Here is a 20,350-nt window from a genome sequence, read left to right on the forward strand (position 1 = left end):
CTACCTGGACTGTCTGTTTATCCGGCCAGCAGCAGCGGCTTGGCCTCTAACAGCCTGTCTCCTCCGTGTGGCCCATTAATCTGAAGCGGGGTACCTGCGAGCCCAGCATGCAATAAACAACTTAGAGCACACTTTTATGGATTCGGCTATATCAGCAGCTTTCAATCCGATCGCTCTTTATGGCACCTACATGAGCCTTTATATTGTTGCAATTACTCTGTTTTATATGCGCCTTTCTTGGCCCCTTCATTTTACTTTATTTTTACATTTTATTCCCATTCTTGCTGGGCTGTTTCTAGCGAGGCCTGGGGTCCAGGTAAGAAATCTGCCCGGAGCTGACCACAGCGGCCCGGAGTAGCCTCAGGGCTGCGGGGTGCTCCTGGCCCACCGAGGGTACCCCATGCCCGCCGCCCGCGGTAGTGCCAGCCTCCGTCGTCACAGGCAGCTCCTCCAGAGCATCCTGGAGAGAGGACAAATGGACAGATGTGTTGCGCAAGGGAAAGTCCTCTCGGGGGTGTTCTAAGAGCCGGGGGCAGGTGCGTAGTGGATAACGGAGGAGCAGCCAGTGCTGGCCTGCAGCTCCAGAGAGAGGTGCCTGGCCATCTCTCAAAGGACCCAGAACACAAGGACGGCGCTGCCAGCCCCTCCACGTGCATGGGCCTGGCGCTCCTCTAAGTCTCAAGCGTGGAAGGCTCCCCCTCATTTCCATCACGGTCCCCAGGAAACAATGATGGGGACAGCTCTGCCAGCACTCATTGCTCTCTGGAGTGTGCTTGTGCATCTGCTCCATGCTGGAGACAGTGACCGGCAAGACTAGGCTTCAGATCGGGGTTCTGATGAAGCCACAGACAAGCCTTAGCCACACGTATTTTGGGGTTGGACCTGGAGTTCCAGTCCAAGGTCAGGGAGCTACATGGTAAGGCTGGTGGGGGCATGCTTCCTGACTGGCATAGGACTGTCTGCCCACCCACCATGCTCTCACCTGGCTGAAAGGCAGAGGAGGGAAGGGAAAGAGGGAGATGCAGAGACAGACAGAGAGAGAGAGAGAGAGAGAGAATAAAGGCACAAGGGAGAGAAGAGGGAGTGAGATAGAGGCAGAGAGAGGAGAGAGCTAAAAGACAAAGAGAGGAGAAGGGCTAAAGAGATGGCCACAGAGAAGAGAGAGGGGTGAGAGACAGAACAGCAGGAGGGAGAGAGGAGGAAGGAGAGAAATGAGGGAGAGAAGAGAGAACAGCAAGAAGAAAGAAGAGAAAAGATAGAAGAAAGTGGTGAGAAAAGAGAAATAGACAAGGAAGAGAGAAAGGTGAGAGAGAGAGAACAATGAGGTGGGAAGAGGAAAGAGATGGAAGAGAGGGATAGACATAGAGAGAAGAAAGACAGAAAGTGCAAGAGGAGGGGCGAGAGACACACAGCAGTAGAGTCAGAGAGAGAAGAGAGAAGTGGGAGAGACCTAGAGAAAAGAAGGGGGGAGACAGACGTGGAGGAGACCCGAAGACAAAAGTGAAAGAGTGGAGACAGAGGAGAGGGAACAAGAGAAACCCAGAAAAGAAGGGAGAGGGAAACAGACGTGAAAGAGATGGGAGAGAGGGGGGTGAGAGGGACGGTGAGAGAGACATTGAGGTGAAGAGGAGCACAAAAAGAGGCTGTGCTCCACGCTCTTCCTCTTACGAACACACTAATCCCACCGTGGAACGTCACCCATATCACTGCAACTCCCAAAGGCCCCACCTCCAATGCTAACACTCCGGCCATGAGGGTTTCTGCGTAGGACCCAACCCAGCTCAGCCCACGGCCAGGGCCTCATAGGCTTCCGCCCCCGGGACTGGACCCAGGACAGGAGTGGGTAACTCCCTCGTGGGTCTGGAGTCTGATGTCAAGGAAGAAGCAGCAGGGCCGCCCCTCCAAGGGACATCTCTGCCACCCTGGCAGCAGCTGGCTTCTTTCACGGCTGCACTTCACTGGGGTTGGCCTTTCTCAGCTTCTCCTACGGGTCTTATCTAGAGTCCACTCCTCCTATTCTGGGCATGGGTCAGTTTGAATCCGGAGCCTGCTGCAACCCTGCACGACCTCATCTCAGATGTCACCAATGACATTAGCAAAAACTATAGCTGCTACCTCCTCATGGCCAGACAAAACACCCAACCAGAAACTGCTGCTGGCCGGGAAGGGTTTGCTTCCGGCTTACAGTTTTGAGGGAAACTTTCATCATGGTGAAGAAAGCGTGGCAGGAGCAGACAGCTGGGTGTCACATCTCCACAGCAGCAGGAAGGAAGTAGAAGCATGAGCCATGAACAGCCAATGGGCTGGGCTGATAAACCTAAAGACCCGCCGCCTCCTGGTGACACCCCTCCCCCAGCAAGGCTCAACCAACTGGGAGTCAAGTATGAGGCTTAACTGGAAACACTTGAGGCTGCCGGAGACATTTTACATTCAAACCACCACAAAGACCCAATCTCCAAAGGCCTCACACTCACATCTGCTGGGTGACCAAGTCCAGGGGAGGGGTTGTGTCCTGGTTGGGGATGAAGGAATGAGTCAGCAAAGTACAGTGAGGGAGGAAAAGGACTTGGATGGTAGTGGGTCAGGACAGTGACAGGGAGGGCCATGGTTGCCCTACAGGAGGAGCGAGGTGGTTGCTGGTGGTCTCCCCTGACACTTGGGTGCGACTTGTCGAGTGCCAAACCAGCCCACACATCAGCCTGGCCAGGCAGGGATGGGATTTCTGGCCTCCTCCTCCTCCTCAGCTGACACTTGACCTCTCCCCAGATGTCGGGGGACCTGCAGACCCCATTGCGCCCAGCATCATCATCCCACCCAAGAACACCAGTGTGGTCGCCGGGACCTCGGAGGTGACCATGGAGTGTGTGGCCAATGCCAGGTAGGTGGCATCTCCTCGCTGGCTACTTTACTGCAACTGAAAGCACAGTTACCATTGTGACTGTCACCTGAGGACCTCTGAGAGCCAAGGAAGGGTGGCAAGTGGACGCTAGCTACTACACTTGGTAGGGCCCGCTCCTTCTGGGCTGACCGAGCAGAGGATACCAGGCGGTGTGCAGTTACAGGGAAGCAGGCTACAGTCCAGGCTCCGGATCCTGTGAGAGGATCCACACGTGCAGCCCCCAGAGGGTCCTCGGAGCCGAGCACTTCTGCCTGTGGTGCTCACAGGAGGAGCGTGTGTCGGGGACATGAGCCACAGGATGGGGACAGTGTAGGAGGGAGACCTGGGCCGGCTGCCATTGTGTCCCCAAGCCACTCATGACAACAATATGCTGAATACTTCCCACACAACCTCCTTGTCCCCAACGTGACACGTGCCCCAAGAGGACAGGTAACCTGCCCACGGTCACCCAGATGACAGTAGCAGAGGTGAACTGCAGCTAGCTGCCCCTGAGCCCTGGATCGCTGCCTTGCCCTGGGCCTCAGTCTACTCCGCTGTAAAATGGGAACAACCAAGCCCAGACCTTACCATCGTCATGCAGGGAGACCTCTGAGCCCAGCCACGCCCACCATGCCTGAGTGCTCCCTGGAGATAAGCGCCAGCACAGGAAGGGCGTTGTTAGGCTGAGAGTCCCAAGGTCACCTCCAGCCAAGGACTCCTGGAGAGCCAGGTCCTCGTAGGGGTGTTTCCAGAAACACACTCTGCAGAGCCGTAGTTTCTCCTAAATGTAAGAGCTGCCCAGGACGTGTATTACAAGCTCTGAGAAGTCCCATGGCAAAGATAGATGTGCCCAGTTCATCGAACAGGGTTTTTACACTTCATGCCCTTTTTCCAGAAGATTCTGAATGCCCAGACAACCAGAAGCTCCATCCTCAGTGGTGACGAGGTACTGGGCAGGGGCACTCGGGCTCATAGAGGATCTCAACTGAACCCCACCTCCAAGTTGGGTGGGCCCTGTCTCCCTGCCCTCGCTCCAGATCCCAAACGTGTCACATCCCTCCCGTCACTTCCCCTGGCCCTCCACTCCCACCAAGTTACTCCTTCTTGGAAGGCTACCCAGGGTGATGTAACTGCCCCACCCTGGACCAGTTCTGGGAGGTTTCCATGGTAACACGCTCACCTTCACAACCACCCAAGGCCAGTACAGTTGCCCCCATTCTACAGCTGAGGGAACTGAGACGCAAAATCCCGGAAGGAGCTTGCCCTGGAACTTTCATCCAGGAAGCGGCAGCCAGCCCAGCCTGTACTCCTTGGCCTACCTGCCCCAGCCCCAAGATCCTTCCAGAAGCCCCTGGTTAAGAACCTGCTTCTCTCCCCCCCACCTCCGCCGACAGGCCCCTGATCAAACTGCACATTGTCTGGAAGAAGGACGGGGCCCTGGTGTCCAGCGGCATCAGCGATTACAACCGCCGGCTCACCATCCCCAACCCCACGGCCAGCGACGCGGGCTACTACGAGTGCGAGGCGGTGCTGCGCAGCAGCAGCGTGGCCCCTGTCACCCGGGGGGCCTACTTGTCGGTGCTGGGTGAGATGGGGCGAGCGCTGGGCTCCCGGGGGGGCGGGGGGGCGGGGGGGGGCGGGGGGGGCGGCGGGGGGGGGAGCTCAGGACAGTGTGCAAGCGCCGCCGCCGCTGTGCTTAGATCAGAAGAGGTGAAGCTGTGGTCGCCCCCCCACCCCCCACCCCCCCCCACCCCCCACCCCGCCCTCCTTCGCCCACAGAGCCGCCTCAGTTTCTCAAGGAGCCGGAGAGACACATCACAGCGGAGATGGAGAAAGTTGTTGACATACCCTGTCGGGCAAAAGGTAACCCAGAAACACGCATGTGGGGACCCGGACCCCGACCCTCAGCCTGTCCCAGCCCTGCCCCAGACGTCCCTAGGCCCCAGCTCCCCGTCCGAGCCACATCAGTGAGCAGAGAAGGCTGGTTGGAAACAGACACCCGGGGAAACAAACAGCCAAATTACCGTAATCTCGGGCTGCAAATCAACCCACGTAACTCGAGGGTTGCAAATGAACCCAAATTACCGTAATTTCAGGACAGGTGACAGATCCAAATTACCATAATTTGAGAGCTGTAGACAATTCCAAATCACTGTGATGCCAGCCTCCACAGACCCGGTGCGTCTCCCTGGACAAGGTCTCATCCCATCCATTCAACCGCTGGCATGCCGCCTCACTTCCCCTCCCCCCTCACTCCCCCCCCCCCCATTCCAACTTAACCCTCTGTCACAGCCAGGGGAGAGTTTCTGCCTTTCCGTATTCATCGTCCTGATTCAGGGGAGCCAAAAGATAGCAACCACCAGGGAGATGAGGGGTGGAGATCCCCCCAGGCACTGTCATACCTGAGACCCTGACATCAGAAGGCTGGGGCAGGGGAATGACGCAAGTTCCAGGCCATGTCACGCTGGAGAGTGAGACCCTATCTCAAAAATCAGAGATAAGAGCCGGGCGTGGTGGCGCACGCCTTTAATCCCAGCACTGGGGAGGCAGAGGTAGGAGGATCGCCGAGCGTTTAAGGCCACCCTGAGACTCCATGGTGAATTCCAGGTTAGCCTGGGCTAGAGTGAAATCCTACCTTGAAAAACCAAAAAAGAAAACAACAACAACAAAAAAAAAAAAAAACAGAGATAAGGGCTTGGGAGATGGCCCAGAGGATAAAGTGCTTGCCACACAAGCAGAAGAGCAGTATTCAGATTCCTAGCACACCTACATAAATACCAGGTGGGCATAGTGGCCACCTGTAGTCCCAGTGCTCGGGAGACAGAGACAGGGCATCCTCGGGGCAAAGACAGCTAGCTAGACTAGCTGAATCACAAGCTCTGAGTTCAATGAGAGACTCTGCCTCTGTTAATCGAGCACAACATCTAGCATCAGTCACTGACCACACGCGCGCGCACACACACACACACACACACACACACACACACACTCTATTGGGGTGGGGAGAGGGAGGAGGAAAGAGAGGGAGAGGCAGACAGGCAGGCAGGCAGGTAGTTACAGGGCACATAGACTCCTAAGTCAGGGGGCAGATAAGACCCTGGCTAGAAGAGGTCACTGGAGGGAAGTAAATAGTGACAGCCCTTTCAAGTCCCCTTAGCGAAGGCTAAGGGCTGCTTGGGTAACCAGTGACTACACCGGGTTTACCGTGTACCGTGATGTGCTTGGCCTGCATCTGCAAATGAGCCAAGGATCCCAGTCCCCTCCTGTTTTCAAACTTACATTTGTGTGAAACAGATGCAGAAACCAATAAACAAATAAAGATGCCTTATTTCATCTCATCTGAGACGCCATGCATGGTGAGATGCCCTGTTATTTTATGTCCCTCTAAGAAAGAAAAAGGGCTGCCAATTAACTTATGACATGCTGTCGATCCTAAGCCACACCCTGTTCCCCAAGACACTTCATCGGTGGAGGAAACACCGTGGCAGCTGTCATCCGAGTGGAAGGGTACAGGGGTGCAGGGAGAAAAAAATGAGCCAGTTTAGGGGTGCAGAGCTGCGGTTGCACCTCTGTGAGTGTGGGGGTTCCTCTGGGGAGTTATATTTGAGCAGTCAGAGGGACCGAGGGTAGGAAAGACTGAAAGATAACTCTGAGAAGAGTGGGCCAAGCTGAGGGACAGGCAGGGGCATCCTTTCCAACTCCTACGCAGACCAGGAAGGGTCAGCAGGCATCTGGGGACCTCCTACGGGACAGTAGCTCCTAAGCTGCTTCAAGGGGACTCGGTGGCCAGGGGGTTTTGGAACCAAACCTACACATGAAGGAAGATTCTCTCAAGACACAGAAAGCCGTGCTAGGCAGGGCAGTTAAAAAATAAGTGTGTGCACACCTGAAATCCCAGCCCTCAGGCAAAGGCCAGGTTACTGTGAGTTTGAGGCCAGCCTGGGCTATATAGTAAGTTTCAGGATAGCCCAAGCTACACAGTGAGAAACACAGAAAGAAAGGAAAGAAAGAGACAGACACATGCACACACAGAACACATACACACAATGTAGTATAGTAACAAGTGGCCCTTGCTGTCCCCAGGGGTGCCCCCGCCCTCCATCACCTGGTACAAGGACGCAGCGGTGGTGGAGGTGGAGAAGCTGGCCCGCTTCCGGCAGCGCAGCGACGGCAGCCTGCAGATCAGTGGCCTGGTGCCTGACGACACGGGCATGCTCCAGTGCTTCGCCCGCAACGCGGCTGGAGAGGCGCAGACCTCCACCTACCTGGCCGTCACCAGTGAGTGGTCGTCCTCCGCCCCGCCCCTGAGCCAGGGTGCAGTGTCCTCCACACTTGAGAGTTTGGAGGGGTGCAATTGCATGGTAGGGAGGGGATCCCAGGAAGATACACACACTCCACCGTAGCCCTGCTCCCTCATAGTCCTCCCCGGGGCCCTGGAGCCACAGATGCTTCTAAAAATTAAAAACAAAAAATTCCAGGGGGAAGGTGGCACACGCCTTTAATCCCAGCACTCAGGAGGCAGAGGTAGGAGGATCACTGTGAGTTTGAAGCCAGCCTGACACTACATAGTGAATTCCAGGTCAGCCTGGGCTAGAGTGAGACCCTACCTCAAAAAGTTAAAAAATAAATAAATAAAAATAAAAGAATAACAGAGTCAGAGCCAGGCGTGGTGGTGCATACCTTTGATTCCAGCACTCAGGAGGCAGAGTAGGAGGATCGCCGTGAGTTGGAGGCCACTCTGAGGCTCCACAGTGAATTCCAGGTCAGCCTGGGCTAGACTGAGACCCTACCTCAAAAAACCAAAAGAAAATAATACTAATAAAAGTAATAATACAAGGAAACAGATTCCAGCTGCCATGTATCTGCTGGCCCCGTGTCCTGGCTAAAAGCAGCTAGCTCCAGACAAGAAGGACCCTTACTCGGGGTCTCGGAGAAAGAACTGGTGCCAAGACGGTTCTCAACTATTTGTGCCTTGAACGGACTAGAGTCCCAAAGGCAAATCCTACTTACCTTGTCGTGGAGGGTGGGAGCTGCCCTCTGGACTCTCAGTTTTCCGTCAGTGAAGACCTGAGGATCCGAGGGGCAGAGCCAGCGTCGCAGGGTCTTTCCATAGGCAGGGGCTCCCCGCCGAAGACGCTGCAACACTGACTCTGCAGGTGGAGGGGGGCGCTCAGAGCTCCTGGCCCTCCTTTTGGGGGTCCTCCCAGGCATGGCTAATAGAGCCTGTTTCTTTATCTGCAGGTATCGCTCCCAACATCACCAGGGGCCCCCTGGACAGCACGGTGATTGATGGCATGTCAGTGGTACTGGCATGTGAGACCTCGGGGGCACCCCGGCCAGCTATCACTTGGCAGAAAGGTAGATAGGATAGATACTCAGAGGTTGTGGCCAGGTGACAGTCTAGGAAAGTCCTTAAAGCTAACTGTCAGATTGGGTTCCCTGTGTACCGTTGTAAAGGTTATATACTCACTGTACAATCCGAAAGCGCATCTTTCACGTCTCATCTCCCTCCCTCCGTCTCCTCACTCTCTCCCTCTCACGCTCTGCACCTTTCTGGTTCTCTGTCTCGCTCAGTCTCCGGCTATCTCTCTGTCTCTCCCAGGCCTCCTACAGTCCTACCACGGGGACCGACCTGACCATGATCAGAAAAAGCAGGGACACCCTCTCTCTCTTTTCTCTGCCCTCCCATCTGTCCCTTTCCACACATCCCCTGAAGGTGACTCTCATCAGAAGCGGTGTGCCCATCAGCACCTTGTCAGCCTCTCTCTCTTCCCCCTCCCCTGCCCAGGTGCAGCTGCTTCGAGGCCATGGCTGACTGCCACTCACTGCCCACAGCAGACAGAACAGAGCGTGGCCTCCTGGGGTGACAGACAGACACAGTGGTGGGTGGAGGGGAGTCAGGAGACTTTGGCTCTGGATACCACCCAGTGGTCTTGTGACCCTGGATCCATCACGAAGCCCCAGCTCAACTCTGCCCCCAGCCCATCTAGCATTCCCAAGCCAGGCGCCTGCTGGAGAGCACCCAGCCCTTTAGCTTCTGGGGACAGATGCCAGGGTTTCAGGCTGACCGCCACCATGCCATCCTCAGGGGAGCGCATCCTGGCCAGCGGCTCTGTCCAGCTGCCTCGCTTCACACTGCTGGAGTCGGGAAGCCTGCTCGTCAGCCCCACGCACATCTCTGATGCGGGCACCTACACGTGCCTGGCCACTAACTCCCGAGGGGTGGACGAGGCCTCTGCAGACCTGGTAGTATGGGGTGAGTGACCATGGCTCCACACTTGTACATGTGCCTCTATATACGTATGCCTAACAGGACGCCGCTGGGCCAGGTTCCCAGTGCCCGCGCCTCCACACCGGGTCTCTGACCAGCCAGGATTCTTTCTGTTAGAGGGATGGTAATGAATCAATTCAGAGGCCAGTAACGGGGTGGTGATGGTTCTGCCAATGAGGCCATGGGATGTGAGCCTGTGCCCAGTAGGGGGAACTCAGGGGAGCTGCTTTTATATATATATATATATATTATTTTTTTTTTTTTAATGGACGGAGATCAGCACATTTCTTCTGCGAATGGCCAGGTAGTAAATTTGTTCAGCTCTGTGGGCCAGACAGTCTTTCACAGCTCTCTGACGTCATGCTGCTGAGAAAGCAATGCTATGGGTGAGGCTCATTTCCAACAAGGTTCCTGACTGTACAGGCCACTTCCAGGCTCCACCTTGGCCTGGAGTATGTTGGCCTTGACATCAGGGGGTGTCTTGAGCTCTTCTCCACTCGGAATCCGCACTCCAGATTCCCAGGCATATAAGCCGCCTGTTCAGACTGAGCCCAGGAGCCCGAGGTAAAGGAGTACACTGGACATCAAGCGTCCTGCTTGTGCCCGGGTCAGGCTGGCCAGGTAGCCCCAGTCACCCTCAGATTGCTGTTTCCCTGTCCCTTGCCTGAATCTGTGAGTCTTAGTCATGCTTGTGGCGTCTGAGAATCACAGTGTCACACAGGTAGTGTCCTTTGCATTCTCCTGGGACCTTGACTGTGGCGTAGCTATCCACACGTGAGCTCTTCCCTCTTCCAGCCACACGTCCTCACGTCACTGAAGGCATGGCCCTCCCATACACCCCAGCCACACTGAGGTCTCTGCTCACCGTACCGTCTCCACCGTGTTTTATAGCTCGGACCCGCATCACCAAGCCACCCCAGGACCAGAGCGTCATCAAGGGGACGCAGGCCTCTATGGTGTGTGGAGTGACCCACGACCCCCGAGTGACTGTCAGGTACTCCAGGCAAGAGGGGAGGGGAGGCCCATAAAATGGGGTGATGCTGTCAAGAAGTCAGTACTGCCTCTAAGGCCACATACTTCGCCATTACCTGGGGATTGGGTCACCTTGAGCCCAGTTGAGGCAGAGTCCCAGGGCAGGAACAGGAAGGGACAAAGGAACCTGGGAGCAAGAAGAATGGAGAAAGGAGGGAGGAGAAGAAAGAGGTACTTAGGAGGGAGAGGAAGAAGGCTGTGTTCGTGTGTGTCTGTCTGGTCCAGGATATCTAGTCCGGGACACCACAGCTAGTCTCCCTGCTCCACCCGTTTTTAGACCCTCTAGAGAATAACTTTATATGAACTAATTAATGTGAGCGCATGAGTTGTTTGTGCCATATTTTTAAATATTTCCAGCAGAGAGGTTCAGGAGAAGACAGTTCAGGAGCGGAGCCATAGGCTGAAGCAGGAACTAACCCCTGGGGGTGACTATCCCGTTTGAGTGCAATAGAACCCCAAATGAGGTCACCTCCCTCCATGGGGAAGCCGGGACCTTGACACTCCAGTGACAAGGCTCCTTGATTGCTCCTCACCACTCTGGAAGTCGCTGGGGAGGCTGGGAGGGCCACAAAAGCCTGGCTCCCTGCAAGCGTGGGCAGGGACGCCTGGAATACCGCCCCCTCCCGACGGCGCTGGGAACTACGCCTGGGGTGGGGGGGCTTTGTGCTCCTCCGTGAGCTCCAGAAGGGCGAGGAACGAACGTAACCGCTTCTTAGAAGATGACCTGCGGGTCGCCCTGCTAACTAGCGAGCCGTGCCGCTGTCACACGACTGCCACGGGGGCTGGGGGCGGGCTGGGGGCGCGGGCGGCGCTGCCTCTTGCAGACCCGGCCTCCCCGCGGCCGCCAGCGGGTCCTGCAGCGCCACCTGGTGGTCGTGGGGCAGAGGACGGTCTGCAGAGCGCAGTTCGCGCGCGCGGAGGAGCCAGGGTTCCCAGACGGGTTCGAGGCTTTGCCCAGTTCATTCTCATCGGACATATTGTCCACCCGGGTTAAGAAGTATTCCATGACCTGTTCTGTACGTTAGCTTTTGAGACAGTCGTCATGTTCCAGCACAAATACGGGCATGAACTCTGAAATCACGATGTAGCTAAAATTCTGTTGACAGGTCAACCACAGGATGTGTGTCCCTAAACTTTTCTTTAAAAAAAAAAAAAAAAATTGGAGCCACGCCTTTAATCCCAGAACTCGGGAGGTGGAGGTAGGAGGATCGCCGTGAATTCGAGATCACCCTGAGACTCCAAAGTGAATTCCAGGTCAGCCTGGGCTCATGTGAGACCCTACCTTGAAAAACCAAAAAAAAAAAAAGGGCTGGAGACTTAGCTCGGTGGTTAAAGACATGTGCTTTCAAAACCTGACAGCCTATGTTCGAGTCCCCAGTACTCACATAAAGTCATATGCACAAAGTGATGCATGTATCTGGAATTAGTTTGCAGTGGCAGGAAGCCCTGGGGCGCCCATTCTTTCTCTCTCAATCTCTCTCTCTCTCTCTCTTTCTCATAAATGAATAAACTTTTTAAGTAAAAATTTGTAAAGCGTGGCTGGGGGAATGGCTCAGTGGATAAAGTGCTTGCCACACAAGCATGAGGTCCCCAGAACCCAAGTAAACCCGTATGCTGTGTTGGGTGTCTGCGATCCCAGTGAATTTAGCCTAAGGAGGTGGAGGCAGGCGGATTTCCCAGAAGCTCACAGGCGAGATGGCTTAGCAGTTAAGTCATTTGCCTGCAAAGAAAAAGGTCCCAGTTCCCACATAGGCCAGATGCACGAAGTGGTGCATGGGTCTGAAGTTCGTTTGCAGTGGCTGGAGGCCCTGGCGCGCCCATTTTCATTCATTCTCACCCCCCTCTCTCCCTCCCTCCTTCTCTCTCTTTTCCTCTCTCTCCCACTTTCTCTCAAACAAATAATTTTTTAAAACAGTAAAAAATAACACACAGGGCTGGAGAGATGGCTTAGCAGTTAAGCACTTGCCTATGAAGCCTAAGGACTCTGGTTCGAGTCTCCATTCCCCAGGACCCATGTTAGTCAGATGCACAAGGGGGCGCACACATCTGGAGTTCGTTTGCAGTGGCTGGAGGCCCTGGTGCGCCCATTCTCTCTCTGTCTCTCTCTTTCTCTTTCTCTGCTTCTTTCTCCCTCTATCACTTTCAAATAAATAAATTTTAAAAAATAAACAAAATTTAAAACAATAAGAACACACAAACACATTATATGCATACATGCACTAAAAAAACAAATGTAGCAACTATGAGCAGGACCTCAGGGAGCCCGCGTCCCATGCTGCTTTGAGGCAGACACGCCCTGTCATAACGCAGCCACGCACTTCCCGCGAATGCGAACTGAACACATTGCTGAATAACCGAAAGCTACGTTAACTCAGTAACTTTCCATTGGTGTTTTATTCATTAAAATGCCATCTACTTCTTATTTGGAAAAGACCTTTGCATTTTATTCCCTCTCTAGATAGTTATTGATAAATCACAGGATTTGGGTCTCTCTTGCCCACTCTCTGGGCGCCTTGGCAACCTGCAAGTAGAAATTCTGGCTGCAGTTTCCTGGAAGGTGTATTCACCTGGAAATGAGAGCAACCTAGCAGTCTTTTCAAGATGGGAGGAGAGGAACTGAGGAGATGGCTCTTTGGGTCAAGTATTTGCCGTGGGTGCAGACCCTCAGCACCCGTGAAAAAAAGCCAGGTTTGGTGGCATGTGCTGTAATTCCAGTGCTGGGGAGGTGGAAACAGGAGGATCCCTGAGGTTCACCGGCTAACTTGTCTGTCTGGATCTGTGAGGTCTGACCCGTGTTAGGCTCTCCAAGTCCCACATAAGCCACACGCGCAAGGTGACACAGCGCAGGACCGCACATGCACACATGGTTGCGCACGCGTCTGGAGTTCGGTTGCAGTGGCTGGAGGCCCTGGCGTGTTAATTCTCTCCCTTACTCCCTCGCTCTCTTTCTCTCTCCCTTCATAATTTAAAAAAAAAAAAAAAGCAGCTGAGGAAGCCATGTAATATCAATCTGTAGCCTACACACACACACACACACACACACACACACACACACAAGCATAGACAAAACGCACAAAAAATGAGAAGAGAGACTATTGGACCCTCACCGCCCTTAACTTGTCAGAATGAATAGCCAAGGCTGGCTCTTCTGAGTGGTGGGGGTCCTGCTGCCCTGTGCCTTCCTGAGATAAATGAAGAAAGGCAGGCCTCCACATTTTTAAAGCTCTTGGTAATTTTAATGTATTGCAAGAAACAGGGTTAAAGCCGTACTCCATCTACACAATGCATCAGGGACCCCTGGACAGGCTAGAAGGGGCTGGAACACCAGCTCACACTGAGCTGCTGGCCACTGAAATCCTGAGTGAAGAGGAGTTTTCTGGGCACAGCTAGGCCCTAGGGGTAAGGCTCAGACAGGTGAAGGTTGCCATTAGGAAATATCTCCAAAGCCATTCTAGAACAATCTTTTGGAACCTGGGCCCAGATCTAGACCAAACCTGAATAATCTATTTTTGGTCGTTATTACTATCTATAAACACTTTTACTTTTACTATATAATGAATCCAATCCATTTTAGGAGGAAAGCAGAAAATGCAGATAAGAAAAAAAGAGAGAGAGAGAGAGAGAGAGAAACAGTACAGCTATCTGTTCCCCTTAATTAGACATCATCAGTGATGATATTTGGACACCATTGAAAAAGCTAGACATGCACTATTCCTTAATCTGCTTTTCTTCCCTTAAGAACTTACTGTGCCCTGTGTCCCATGTCAATAAATATTTTTTTGTGCATAAATTCAATTACAGAATTATTTGGGAGTCCACGGTGTGGGTGCAACATAATTTACATTCCCCATTCATAGTCGCTGGATACATGCACAATTTCTAAATGTTTGCCAAGATGAAGAAATCTCATTAGGAGTGTTCTTGTAACTAAATATTTCTACATGCCTTTGATTTGCCGAGGGCTGTCTATCATTACATAAAAGCAAGAGAAATACCGAAACCCACCATCCAATGATAACAGCCAGTTGGATAGCTGTGGAATATTCAGACTTTGGTTTTTGTTTCTCTTTAATTTGTGGCAAGTAATAATGAGTGTAGTTTCGGTGGAGGGGGTAGAGTTGGACTTTGCAGGGAGGTTGCATGTATATGTGTATGTGTGTATCCATGTTCATATGCATGTGGGCATATATGGTATGTGTGGGTGCATATGCATGCATGAGCATGTGGAAGACAGAGGTCAATGTTGGGTGTCTACTTTTGCTTTCTACCTTATTTTTTTTTAATTTTTTTTTGTTCATTTATTTATTTATTTATTTGAGAGTGACAGAGAGAGAGAGATTGAGAACAGGTGCGCCAGGGCTTCCAGCCACTGCAAACAAACTCCAGACGCGTGCACCCCCTTGTGCATCTGGCTAACATGGGTCCTGGGAACCGAGCCTCGAACCGGGGTCCTTAGGCTTCACAGGCAAGCGCTTAACCGCTAAGCCATCTCTCCAGCCCTCTACCTTATTTTTTGAGGCAGTCTCTCACTGAACCCAGAGCTCATCAGTTCAGCCAGACAAGCTTGCCAGCAAGCCCCAAGGAGTCCCCTGTCTCTGCCTCCCTCACACTGGGATTCTAGGCACACACATCACCATGCCTGGTATTTTATGTGAGTGCTGAGGATCTGAACTCAGATCCTTGTGCTTGCAGAGCCAGCACTTTACTAAGGCATCTCCCCAGCCCCTTTATGTTTGTGGGGTTCTGGCTTGGTTTGGTTTTGACAGGGCTGGCCTGGATTCATAGCAATCCTCCTGTCTCCACCTCTCAAATGCTGGGACTACAAGCGTAAGGCCTGGCTAGAAGCATGTGTACTTTTGTAAGAAAACATCCAGACTGTCTTGCAAAGGGATGGCATGCCTTGTACTCCCAGCAGCAACAAGTGAGCATGTGTTTCTCCAGCCAGCATTGGATGACATCATTGGATGTGGACTGTCCCACTAGCTGGGGAATAGTTTATTGTGGCTTTAATTTGCATTTCCCCATCCCCTGGGATGGGAGCATCTCTTTCTTTCTCTCTGTGTTTTTTTGTTTTTTGTTTTTGTCTCCCTCTAACCTGGGCTGACCTGGAATTCAGTATGTACTCTCAGGGTGGCCTTGAACTCATGGTGATCCTCTTCCTTTGGCCTCCTGAGTGCTGGGATTAAAGGTGTGAGCCACCACATCCAACTTCTCTCGGTGTCATTATTGGGAAGGACTTTGGGTTGTTTTCTTAACAGTTGAGCTTTAAGAATTCTCGGTCTTGGGTGACAGTGCTTTATCGGATGTTTGTTATGCAAACATTTCCTCCCAGTGTGTGGTTTCTCTTTTTATTCTCCTGACAATATCTATGGAAAAGCGGAAAATTTTAATTTTGACAAAGTCTGGTTTATCAGTTCTCTCCCCTTAATCACTCCTCTGGTGCTTTATCTAGAGACTGCGCCAAAGGACAGGCATCCAGAGCCCTTTGTATTATCTCTGAGGGACTTGATAGTTTTGTATCGGATGTTTAAGACTGTTACCGATTTTGAATTATTATTTTTTTTTTGGCCACAGGTACGAGGCTTATATCTGCAAGCATGGTTTTGCATTTGGATAGTGGCTTGTTCTGGCCCAGGTATCCATTACTTCATCATGGCTGTGAACAAACACCCAGCCAGAAGCAATTTAGGGAAGGAAAGGGTTTAATGTAATACAGCTTTACAGGGAAGGCAGGCAGAGCAGGAAGCCAGCATCAGACAGGCGGGCAGGAAACAGAAGAAGCACAGTAAGTGAGACCAGGCTAAAAGAAAAACTTAAAAATAAAAACTACCGTTGTAGTCATCTTCTCATTCCTGAGACAAAGCACCCAAGCGAAAGCAGCTGCTGGGAGCGAAGTGTTTGTTTCTTTTTTAAAAATATTTAATTAATTTATTTATTTGAGAGAAGCAGGTAGAGAATAAGAGAGCGAATGGATGTGCCAGGGCCTCTAGCCACTGCAAATGAACTTCAGATGCATGAGCCACCTTGTGCAACTGGCTTACATGTGTCCTGGGGAATTGAACCCGGGTCCTTAGGTTTTGCAAGCAAGTGCCTTAACTGTTAAGCTATCTCTGCAGCCCAAAAGTATTTATTTTGACTCATAGTCTGGAGGGGAAGCTCCTTGATGATGGGAGAAGATGGCATGAGCAGAGGCTGGACACCACCTACTTCCCAACGCCAGATGGGATGAGCTGAACGCTGGCGAGGGGAAGCAGGCTGTAACTCCCCCAGCAAGACACCTCCTCCAGCAAGGTTCCAATTCCCAGTCCAAGCTGCCACCAGCTGGGAACCAAGCATTCATAACACATGATTTTGGGGGAGCACCTAATTCAAACCAGCACATCGACCTGTGGAGGACATTTATATTCAAGCTACAACACCTCTGACCCCCATGGGTTCCATGGGCATCTCATGATGCAAAATGCATTCAGACCAACTTCAAAAGTCCCCATAGTCTTTATCAGTCCCAATACTTCTCAAAGGCCCAGTGTCCAAAGTCTCTTCTGAGGCTCAAAGCACTCTTAACTGAGACCCCCTATAACATAAAATTCAAAAATTACATTCTCGAGTTGGAGAGATTGCTTAGTGGCTAAGGCACTTGCCTGCAAAGCCAAAGGGCCTAGGTTCAATTCTCTAGGACCCACATGAGCCAGGTATACAAGCTGGTGCATGCATCTGGAGCTCATTTGTAGCAGCTTAAGACCCTGGAGCAGCCATTCTCCCTTTCTCCATCTGCAACCCCCTCTCAAATAAATAAGTAAAATAAAATTTTGAAAATTACATTCTTATAAAATGATACAAAGTGAACATTCACACTCCAAAAAGGAGAAATGAGGGCATTGCAAGGAAATATTTTACCAAAGCAAGTCCAGAGGCCAGTGAGGCAAACACCAAATCCCACAACGCCTTGTCCCGTATCTGAGACTTGTGATGAAATCCTCTGGGATCCAGAGGCTTGGTCATCCCCAGCCCTCCAGCTCTGCTGCCTGCAGCATCCACAGACTCTCTCTGGGCAGGATCCAGTCTGAGCCTGCAACCTTCTTTGGTAGCTGTTCCTATGGACCTGGCATCTCCTGCATCTTGGGGTCTGCATCACAGTTTAAGTTTCATCTTCATAGCTCCACACAGAGGCATGTCAGGGCCTCTTTGCATGGAAGTTGACCCTGCCTCACGTTGCTTCGCCTCAGTGGCTCTCTGCAACCATGGTATAATACTCTGTGACCCTCCCCATCTTGCATCTTGCATGCCTCCAAAACCAGTACCATGTGGACAGTGATGCCAAGTGTTGCTGCCAGCTGGCCTTGGACCACACTTGTAACAACCTTTGTATGCTGGCTGTGGTAACAGGAAATTCCTCTTGCATTCTTCCCTCGGGCCTTCTCCTTTGAAAGAATTTCCAAACTTGGAAGCTGGAGCTTTCAGTGGGTTAGTTCTTGCCCTGGGGACAGCTTTCTTATTGCCCCAGAGTAGAGTAATGGACCCCTCTTCAATGGTGGTTACCTCCTTAACATCTACAGCCGATGTACCTATAGTGTTCTTGTCTGGGATTTTATAGTTTCTCACAGTTCTTTCCTTTCCCAACTTCACATTTTTCATCTCTGCATTTTGCTCTCTTGTAGACCTGAATCAGAGCATCTAAAAGAAACCACTCCAAGACCCAATGTTATTCAGCCTTGAAATTTCCTCTGCCAAACACATCAGTTCATTATTTTCCAGTTGAACCTCACTCCAGTTCTCAGGACACAGGCAGGATGCAGCCAGGCTCTTTGCCAGAATATCACACTAAGTGCCTCTGATCTAGTTCCTGATAAGAGTCTTTTTTCCCCTCTGACACCTCATGAACTGAACCACCACAGTCCACATTTCTCTCAGCCTCCTGGTCTTCCAGACTCCCACCAGAATGGCCCATTAAGCTCCATAAGGGTTTTCTAACCCATAGTTCCAAATCCTTCCACAGTCCTCCCATGGACTCGTTGGAAAGGCTTACAAGTCACATGGTCAGGGTTATCACAGCAACAACCCTACTTCTGGTACCAGTTTTCTGGTCAGTGACTTTCTTGTTGAGCTGGCTGTATGGATAAAGTGTTTGCCACACAACCCTGAGGGCCTGAGTTCAGATCATCAGCACCCATGTAACAATGCCAGGCCTGATAGCATGTGCCTGGGGGAGGGGCCAGAGACCCAGGGACTTGCTGGCTGGTATGTCTAGCCAAATACGTGAGTTCTGAGTTTAGTGAAAGAACCGGTCTGAAAACAGAGAACAACAGAGGAAGACCTCCAAGTTGACGTCAGCCATCCATGTGCATGTACACACATGTGTACACACACTCATGCATGTCACACACAACAGTATATGCTACAGATGTACTCTCACTGGCAATCATGAGTTCTCTGCCTCCTAATAGTTCTAGGACCCTGAGCCTGGCCTACGACTGTACCTGGGTGATGGGGGAGCTGTCTCACCCTTCTACTAAAAACCACAGCCAAGGCTGAAGAGATGGGTAAGGCACTGGCCTGAAATGCCTAATGACCAGGGTTCAATTCCCCAGTACCCATATAAAGCCAGATGCACAAACTGGTGCATTCATCTGGGGTTTGTATGCAGTGGCTAGAGGCCCTGGCTCACCCTTCTCATTTTCTCTCTCTCTCCTTGCAAATAAATAAAATAAACATATTACTAACATGTTTTTAGTATTTATTATTTATTTGTTTATTAGAGGCAGATAAGAGAATGGGCACACCAGGGCCTCCAGCCACTGCAAACAAACTCCAGATGCATGTAACACCTTGTGCAGCTGGCTTATGTGGATACTGGGGAATCAAACCTGGGTCCTTAGACTTTGCAAGCAAATGCCTTGACCATTAAGCCATCTCTCCAGCCCCTGATATTAAAAAAAAAAAAAAAAAAAAAAAGAACCATGATCTACTTCCCTAGGGGATACTGCGTACCTCACCCCAAACAGCCAGATCTCCATGTGTGTTGATGACAATGGTAATGATTATGTTTTCTCCAGAACAATTTCAGAGAAGATATTTCTGACTATCAGGAACAGATGTATGTGCAGTTTATCCAGTTTCCCCTCATACCAACTGGCCAAAGCTAAAGTGATTTCTTGGACACTAGAGTCTATTTGTCACAGTGATGTATTGATCTAATGACTCCCCTCATAAAACTAATTCCAAAATGGAGACGACGTGGAAACCTTAATTCTTTCTCCAGCTATAATGTTGTAACTTCTTCAGGAGAACTCTTTTGCCAGCTCTTGCCCATGGGCTGCTGGCGATGGATTCTGGCATAAGGCAACAACACTATGACCCAGATATGAACCAAGGGTGTAAACAACTGGTAATAGGGCTGGAGAGCTGGCTTAGCAGTTAAAGTGCTTGACTACAAAGCCTAAGGACCCAGGTTCAATTCCCCAGGATGCACATAAGCCAGATACACAAGGTAGCGCATGCATCTGGAGCTCGTTTGCAGTGGCTGGAGGCCCTGACGAGCCTATTCTCTCTCTCTGTCTCCGTCTCTATCTCTCTCTCTCTCTCTCTCTCTTCCTCTCCCTCTCCCTCTCTTTCTGCATCTTTCTTTATTTCTCTCAAATAAATGAATAAAAATAAAATATTTTTAAAAATTGGTAATAACCTGATATAATCATGCTCCTGGACCCAGCACCTGCCGGCAGAAAGGTCTCCCTCCACAGAGCACCCTCCCACACAATGCTCAGCAAAGACTTGGTCTCGTGACCTGTGGTCACCCCCTTGCCCGCCCTTGGCTTGCTCTTCCAGGAGCCTTGGGACTCTTGCTTGGCACCCCCCTTCTCTAACAGCCTGCCTTCCTTTTAGGTATGTATGGGAGAAAGATGGGGCCACCTTGGCCATGGAGAGCAATCCCCGGGTCCGCCTGGAGAGAAACGGCTCCATGCACATCTCACAGACGTGGTCAGGGGATATTGGCACCTACACCTGTCGGGTGCTCTCTGCCGGTGGCAACGACTCACGCAGCGCCCACCTGCGTGTCAGGTAAGGACAAAGCAAACAGAGGGAACATCAGTGACAGGGTGCTCGGGGCCAACCAACTCTTTAATCGAGACACAAAGCCATGTATGACCAGGGTCCCCAGGACACCCCATAAG

At 51.6% G+C, this 20,350-nt stretch overlaps 1 protein-coding gene across 2 annotated transcripts in view; it reads left to right on the plus strand.

Moving 5' to 3' along the window:
- Window positions 1–20,350, plus strand: part of Sdk2 (sidekick cell adhesion molecule 2) — a 322,728-nt gene that overhangs the window by 210,271 nt on the left and 92,107 nt on the right. For both annotated transcript variants that reach the window (XM_045159211.1, XM_045159212.1), the window contains exons 6-13: window positions 2,767–2,878; window positions 4,273–4,463; window positions 4,658–4,741; window positions 6,962–7,156; window positions 8,120–8,236; window positions 8,967–9,134; window positions 10,041–10,143; window positions 20,061–20,237. In XM_045159211.1, the coding sequence (XP_045015146.1) occupies window positions 2,767–2,878; window positions 4,273–4,463; window positions 4,658–4,741; window positions 6,962–7,156; window positions 8,120–8,236; window positions 8,967–9,134; window positions 10,041–10,143; window positions 20,061–20,237 (1,147 nt within the window). The remainder of the gene's footprint in view (window positions 1–2,766; window positions 2,879–4,272; window positions 4,464–4,657; window positions 4,742–6,961; window positions 7,157–8,119; window positions 8,237–8,966; window positions 9,135–10,040; window positions 10,144–20,060; window positions 20,238–20,350) is intronic.

The sequence above is a fragment of the Jaculus jaculus genome, chromosome 9, assembly GCF_020740685.1.
Source record: "Jaculus jaculus isolate mJacJac1 chromosome 9, mJacJac1.mat.Y.cur, whole genome shotgun sequence".
NCBI lineage: Eukaryota > Metazoa > Chordata > Mammalia > Rodentia > Dipodidae > Jaculus > Jaculus jaculus.